The 7,095-nt window shown below is 55.8% G+C and overlaps 1 protein-coding gene across 1 annotated transcript; it reads right to left on the bottom strand.

The window, feature by feature from the left end:
- On the bottom strand, window positions 1-6,282 carry MLN (motilin). The gene is made up of 4 exons (XM_067755848.1): window positions 6,166-6,282; window positions 4,079-4,195; window positions 903-1,011; window positions 1-136 (listed from the first exon to the last, which is right to left on the bottom strand). Exons 1-4 carry the CDS (start codon window positions 6,280-6,282, stop codon window positions 126-128), a joined length of 354 nt encoding a protein of 117 aa, XP_067611949.1. The 3' UTR covers window positions 1-125.
- Window positions 6,283-7,095: the final 813 nt, after the last annotated feature.

Genomic DNA, 7,095 nt, shown 5'->3' with positions numbered 1-7,095 from the left:
TGCTTGGGAGACGGTGTTTTCCTTCCAAGCCCAGCAGATGGTCCGTGCAGATGGGCTCCCGGGGCCTCTCTGGATGGGGGGTGGGGGGATCCGAGTTCCATGCAGCTTCTCCCGCAGGTGACCTGTCACTTGGCTGCTGGAGAAAAGCAAAGGAAATTTGCAGCTCAGAAGTGTCATCAGGTCCATCTGTGAAACCGCCTTCTAAACCTGCCTGCAGGTCTGAGGAACGAGGGGAGGTCTGGCCAGACTCTCCCTCTAGCTTTCTCCATAGCCTGGGGCTAGTAATTTAACCTCTCAGTTCCTCTGCCCCAAACGTTTTCCCCTGGCCTTTCTCTTCTCCTCCTGGGGACTAGGAGAAGAAATTGGTGGCTGTTTGTCACATAGGACCTAGCTTTGCACAAGTAACTCAGGCCGACCTTGACCCGGGGAAGGCCAAATGGGGCTCAGGACTTTGATTTGCAGAATGGATGGGGGGAAAAAAATGCAGGCTTTTGTGGCATACTATGCCAGGGTTTCCATTAGAGTCACCAACCAGCCTCAGTGGCGTTTGGGGAGGGAAGGAACAGATCTGTGCAGGGGGAGGGGTCGGGGTTGCTGGCCATTTGAGGTCCTCTGCCAGAAAGGCTTTAGGGAAAGGGGTCTGAGCCCTGGAGGCAGGGCCTGGAGACGCCCCTGGCTGGGGAATTGGGCCTCCCCAACCACCAGCAGCCATCGGAGGCCCGCGGCCTCGCCCCCAAATCTGTGATTAGGCTCCCTCCGGAGATGGGGTGGCGTGTGGGAGCTTGCGGTAGAAGGCAGCTTCAGGTTCTCAAGAGCAAAGCATAAAAACAAAGCACAGCCCCCAAATCCTGCTTGGCTACGCTGCAGGAATATGAACCCAGAGGCGCCCTGGCTCCACTTACCGTTCTGGCTGGACAGCGGCGCCTCAGGCATCAGACCTTTCAGGGTGGCCCGGTCCTTTTCCAGCTGCCTGGAGTTCATCCTCATGCCAATTTCCACGGGAGCAGTCAGCTGTGAAATAAGGCAGAGTTAACAGAAGGCAGAGTGCGCCGTTGACCCCTGGGTGCCCTACAGGTGGTTGGAGGGACCGCGGGGGAGCCGTGCCACTCTTCCAGATCCTCTGGGGTCCTCTGGGAACTCTGGCCCCTCTCCCCAGTTCTCACCTGGGGGCTGGATCCTGGAAGTTGCTGAGACCAGCAGGGAGGGAGGAGGATCAACCAGCCTCACCCCGGTGGGGGAAGCTGGGATCAGAGGAGGAAAGTCCCCTCCCCTTCTCCTGAATGATAATAGCTAACACGTGGGAGTGTACCAGGTGCCAGGTGTCACTCTAAATGCTTTCCGTAGGTTAAGCCTCTCAATGACCCTATGATGTAGAGACACTAACGGGGATTAATATCCCCATTTTGCAGATGAGGCAACTGAGGACAAAGAGGTCAGGGAACTTGCTCAAGGCCACACAGGTACTAAATAGCAGAGGGAGAAGTACACCCAGAGGGCCTGGCTCCAGGGTCCGTTCCCGGGACCCCCAGGCTACGCTTTCTCTAGCACCTTGGGGACACATGTAAGACCATGGAGGAGCTGTCTGGAGGCTCTCCACCAAGAGAGGTTGTTGGGGCAGAGCAAGGGGCTCCAACCGATCTCCCCCCCGCAGAGCTTCCTGGTTCAATGGTCTTGCCGCACAAGCCAAGACCCCCTAACTCTCCAGAGACCCACGATGGAGGAGTCCCAGGCCTGCTCCCCCACCTCCCACCTGACACACCGGGGGTGGGAAATGGACTCAGGAGGCCTGAAGGACAACGTTTGGGGCGGCTCTGCAGGCTGGCAGTTCCAGCCCTGCCTGTGCTGTTCCCTTGCTGTGGAAATGGTTTCCTTACTTTTAAAATGAAGAGGCTGGACTGGATGACCCAGAAAGGACCTCCTGGCCTGCATGTCATGGTTCTAAGGATAAGGAGAGGGGACAAGAGGTACCCACCCCAAGCCTCCTGAGATGTTACATCGGATATAACCTGTACTGTGGGAACCTCAGGGTCAGTGCCATAAACTCTGTCTCAGGTGCATTTTGAGGGCAGTTCTGAGCGAGCCCCCCCTTTGCCAGGCGGAGGACTCACTCCCGGCTCCCTCCTCTAGAGCCCAGGGAGCATTCAGGAAGAAAAAGAGTGCCCCCCCTTCCTCCGCTGCAGTGACAGCACCGAGGTCACTCTCTGTGCCACATGTGTGACCTCACTGTCTGTGGACAGCATGCTGTGGGGACCCAAGGGGGTGCAAAGATCACTGGCCAGTGTTCACTGGGAGGCAGGAGGTGTGGAGTCCAGCTCTGTTCTGCCTTGACCACTGCGTGACCTTGGCAAGGCCCCCACTCTCTCTAGATATCAGTCTGCCAGTCTGCCCCACCCCCTTCCAGACCCCTTTACAGGAAAGTGTTCCACACTCAGTCCTGGGACTTCTTCTTTCTCCATCCACCCGCCCCGCCCCACCAAGGATCTTGCCTTGTCCTGGCCTGAAATTTTATATAATCGCTGATGACTCCCACATTTATGTCTCCAGCCCCAACTTTTCCTAAAGTCCAGACTTGCATATCTACCTGCCGGTGCAACATCTCCACCTGGGTGCCCAACAGGCATCTCACAGTTCACAGGTCCAGTCTGACCTCCTGATCTTCTTCCTGCCAACCTGAGCCAACCACAGGCTTCACCGGCTCAGTGAGTGGCAAATCCTTCCTTCTAGGTGTTCCAGCCAAAAACCTTGAAGTCAGTTTTTACTTTTCTCTTTTTTCACATCCTATATCCATTCTTTCAGCAAATCCTGTGGGCTTGTACCTCCAAAATATTTCCAGAATCTGACCACTTTGCTCTGCTTCCCCCATGACCACCCTGGGCTGAAGCGCTCTCTCTCTCTCTCTCTCTCTTTCCTTCGCCCTCTCCTCTCCCTTCCTCCCTCTCCCCCTCTCCTCTGGGCCCACTCCTGCCTCAGGGCCTTTGCACTGGCTGTTTCTTCTGCCTGGAAAGCTCTTCCCTCAGATATCCTTATGGTTCACTCCCTCCCTCTCTTCAGGTCTTTGCACAAACACCAATCTACTCATGACACCTGCTCTGATCACCCTATTTAAAATTACCACCCACCCCATCTCGTTTCCCTGTTTTATTTTCCTCCACATCACCTATCCCAACGTGACCTACTGTAAAGTTTGCTTATTTACCCTGCTTGCAGTCTGTTGCTGATGCTTCCAGTACCTTGTTTCTGTTCTCCCCGGGAGTGTGAGCTCCATGAGGGCAGAGGATTTATCTGTTTTGTCACTCTATCCCCAGTGCCCAGAAGCGTGCCTTGCACGTAACGGAGGCTTAGTAAGTGTTCTCCGTCTGAATAAATGAGTCTGTGAAATTGAAGAGTCCTACTAGACAAACTCAAGGCTCTCTCCAGCCCTGACAATCTGTGCATCCTCACTGGGCGCTCAAGGCCCTGGACCCTGGGTCCTGACGCAGTAGCTGTCTCCCGGCTCCAGTCTAGGGCAGGAAACGGCACCCCCGTCGTCTCTCCCTGAGGACCACAGCTGCCTTCTGACCGGCATCCTGCCTCCACTCCTGCCGCCTCTGTTCTTTCTGAGTCGGAGCAGATGACCTCCCTGCTCTGAACCCCCAATAGCCTCCCAGGTATCTTGCCTGGCCCACCAGGCCCTGCTGGCCTCGTGCCCTCTCTCAGCACCCGCTGGGCCTCGAGGGCCTCCGACCCACCAGGGGCTTCCTGAGCCGAGCACTCCCTGCTCCTTCCTCTGGGATGTTCCTTCTCAGCTCTTTGCATGGGTGGCTCCTCCTGATGCTTCAGGTTTCACATCAAATGTCACCTCCTCTGAGAGGCCTTCCCTCCGCTCCCCCAGCCAAAGCAGTGTCCCCAGCCGCACCGTCACTCTCTGCTCTGCCTCCTTATTTGGTGCCTAAAATGGTTTATTGTCTCATCTTCGGTATCTGCTTCTCCCTCCTAGGATAGAGCTTGTTGCCTCAGTGTCTGGTTCACAGAACATTCTGTGGTGGCTGGGGACCATCCCCCTACTGGGTTTCTCTGCATTGCCCCCCTGTCTGCTCGCCTTGGTAACTTCCTTTACTTCTTCCTCCGAGGGTTCTGCGGAGTCCAGAGGGCCCACCTCCTCGGACCGCTGCTGTACACTCAGGGATTTCTTTTGCCCTTCGTACCGCTCCTTTTCCTAGGGGTTGAGCACAAAACTGTACAAAACTCACTCTCCCTCAACCATCCATACGGCCCCTTGGAATCTCTACCCAGAGTGCTAAGTGGCCTGAGCTCCCGCTCAGGCCGAAAGAACCCCTTTCCCCAGCACCTCTCACAGGGTGTCTCAGACACCCAGCGGCTTGACAATGGCCCTCGATTTGCCCGGCAACAAGTCAACCAGAAGAGGAATCCGTTCCTTTGTAGTTCAAACATTACACCCAGGTTGTTACTGTTAATTAAGTTAAAATGCTGAAAATAATGGCCGCCCTTCCTGCGTATTAAGTGTGAAAATGTGTTTTTCTTAGCAAAGAGCCTATAAAAAAGATGGTGAGGGCGCCGTGGGGTGGCCCCGAAACTGGAGCCCCTGGGAGGTGATTTATGAGGCAAGACAGGGAGATGAATTATGGAGGAAGGAGTTTGCAGCTTCTTCATAAAAATGCCAGTGCCTGGCAATGATGAGGAGGAAAACCACAGAGCAGATTAACGCCAGGCGTCCTTTGGTTGCCACTTCGCCAGCTCGTGTAACGCTGAGTTTCTTCTTTCTGTCCAGCCCCACATCTTGCCGGGCATCCTGCTTGCTAGGTCCCTGAGCACTGAGATCAGATACACCCCCATTCCTTTGGTTCCTCTGAGGACACTCTGGGGGTTCAGCTCTGGGCCTGCCCGGGGACATGGTGATTCTGGAACAGCTGGTCATCTTTCCTGCAGAGGGAGCCAAGTGGTGGACGAAGGTAGGTTGAGGGGATCCTCTGTATCTCCTCCATCACTTTGCACGTCCACCCCTGAAGAAGGGGAGCTGGGTCCAGCCTGGCCTCTGTAAAGGATGCTGTTCACTGGGTGTGTGGAAACCTACCCTGGGACAGAGCGCGTTGTTACAGAGGCTGTGCCTCAGGGCCACATGACCTCCCAGAGAACTGACTCAGTCATGGATCCCCGTTGGAGCCTTGGTCTCAGACACGTGGGACATGAACGTCCATGACTTCATCCCATTTAAAGAGAAACAGGGAATTCCCTGGTGGTCCAGTGGTTAGGACTCTGCACTCTCACTGCTGAGGGCCCGGGTTCGATCCCTGGTTGGGGACCTAAAATCCCACAAGCCGTGTAGTGTGGCCAAAAAAAGAAAGAGAGAAACAAAGGTGGCGAGACACTCAGAACTCCTTGATGTGTAAAGTAAAAGGTCCAGGGAGGCAGGTCCAGCAGCCCAGTTTTCCTTAGGCTCTGCTGCCTGAGTTCCATTAAGCCTGCCCTGTTTTCTTCTGGGCTCTAAAGAGAAGGAGGCTTTGGCCACCACTCCCCGGAAAGACACCTTCTTTCCCGCTCGGACATTTGCGCCCACCTGTCCTCCATCCTTCTCTCTCGAGGCCCTCAGCTCAGGTTCCCCTCTTCCGCACCAGCCCACCATGTTTTCTCCTGCCCTGAACTCAGCGCGTACCAGCAGCATTACTTACTGGACAATTAATTACATCCTGCCTTGTGACGTCTCCCTTTTGTTTGCTGTTATTAGTGAATCTTTCATATGTTTGTGTCTTGGCTCCCGAGCCAGCTCCCTGAAGACGGGAGGTTCTGAGATTTCCTTGCATGTCTGGCCTCTCACCCGGGGTGCCCTTTGTGCTGCGGAGATGCTCCACAAATATTTATTGGCTTGTTAATTGAAAACTTCCCCTGAAGGATGGGCAGGGGTGGGAAAAGATGTCGCCTGTGGGAGCCACTGATACCTTTGTGGCACTAGTGAAAGAGTGGAAGTGGCCGGGGGTACGGCTGGGGTCTGGGGTTATCTGGGGTCCTGGTTTTTCATATTCGCCTCAGTGTCCCTGGCATAGCTGATTAAACGTGGGTTTACTGAAGGGACACTTATGCCTCAGAGAAACTAATGTGACTTCAGTGCTGAGCAGGGCTGTGGGTCAACTCGGCCACACTGGGGAGGCGGGCAGCCTGGGAATATCTTACCTGCATCCTCTGGACTTCGCCGTAGGTGAAGATGGGAATGTAGGCTTCCGTCTGGGAAGCCAGCATGGTGGCTGCATGCACCACCGGCAGAAAGGCCATGGCCTTGCAGGACAGCATTCTGGAGCTGGACGAAAACAGGGAGCTCCTGTCACCAATGTCGGGTACAGGGACAGGCTGCTGCGTCGGAGGCAGGAGCCCTCAGCTCTGGTCCATGGCCCACCTGGAGCTGTGTGATCCGGAGCAAGCCACTTACCCTGTCTGGACTTGGGTCTGGTGTGGGGCTGTACCAGAGGAACTCAGAGCCCCCTCTCTGCCCTAAGCACCCAGGAGAGGCTGCCCTGCCCCCTGCACACACCGGGGAAGAACCATTCCACTTGGCCCTTCCCTTTGTTACTGACGAGGTCTCCTGGGGTCAGCTGGGCTAATGAAGCAGGAGGGACCCCATGTTGCAGATTAAAAAACTCTTAGATTGTCAGCAGAACCAAGCCCCAAGATCCAGAGAACCCTGCCTGCTCCCTGAGCCGATTAGGATGACAAAAGGGATGGACCCAGGCCCAGCTGATTCCAGCTCTGCCTGGGAGCACTGGGCCAAGACCCCAGGTCTAGAGAGGAAGGGCGGAGACCCTCTGCCCATGCGGAGGCAGAGCCAGATTGGAAGACTTCAGCTTGGAGCAGCATCTAAGAGCAGAGCAGGGTTCCCATCCCTCTGGGCCAGCACCGCCTCTGGAACAAACCCTTTCCCAGCTCCAGCGAGTCCAGCTGCCTGCTGGCCGCCATCCAGAAACAACTTCCTCCCTGTAACAACCCGCACCAATGCCACCAGTGCTGGCGAGGTGCCAGCGTGAGCATGTGTGAGGCCCTCCCACAGCCTGGAAGTGGGTGTGTCAGGAATGGCTGGCGGGAAGGAGGGCTGCCAAGACACCAGGGAGC

This window comes from Pseudorca crassidens, chromosome 10, assembly GCF_039906515.1.
Source record: "Pseudorca crassidens isolate mPseCra1 chromosome 10, mPseCra1.hap1, whole genome shotgun sequence".
In the NCBI taxonomy this organism is placed as follows: Eukaryota; Metazoa; Chordata; class Mammalia; order Artiodactyla; family Delphinidae; genus Pseudorca; species Pseudorca crassidens.
Note: the sequence above shows the minus strand (reverse complement) of the source record. Positions and strands in the feature narration are given on the sequence as shown.

Coding starts and splice junctions, on each gene's coding strand:
- MLN (XM_067755848.1), bottom strand. CDS start 6,282: ATGCTGTCCTGCAAGGCCATGGCCTTTCTGCCGGTGGTGCATGCAGCC. Junction 4,196..6,165: donor GCGAAGTCCAGAGGATGCAG/GTAAGATATTCC, acceptor CTCAACCCCTAG/GAAAAGGAGCGGTACGAAGG. Junction 1,012..4,078: donor AAGTAAAGGAAGTTACCAAG/GCGAGCAGACAG, acceptor CTTATTTCACAG/CTGACTGCTCCCGTGGAAAT.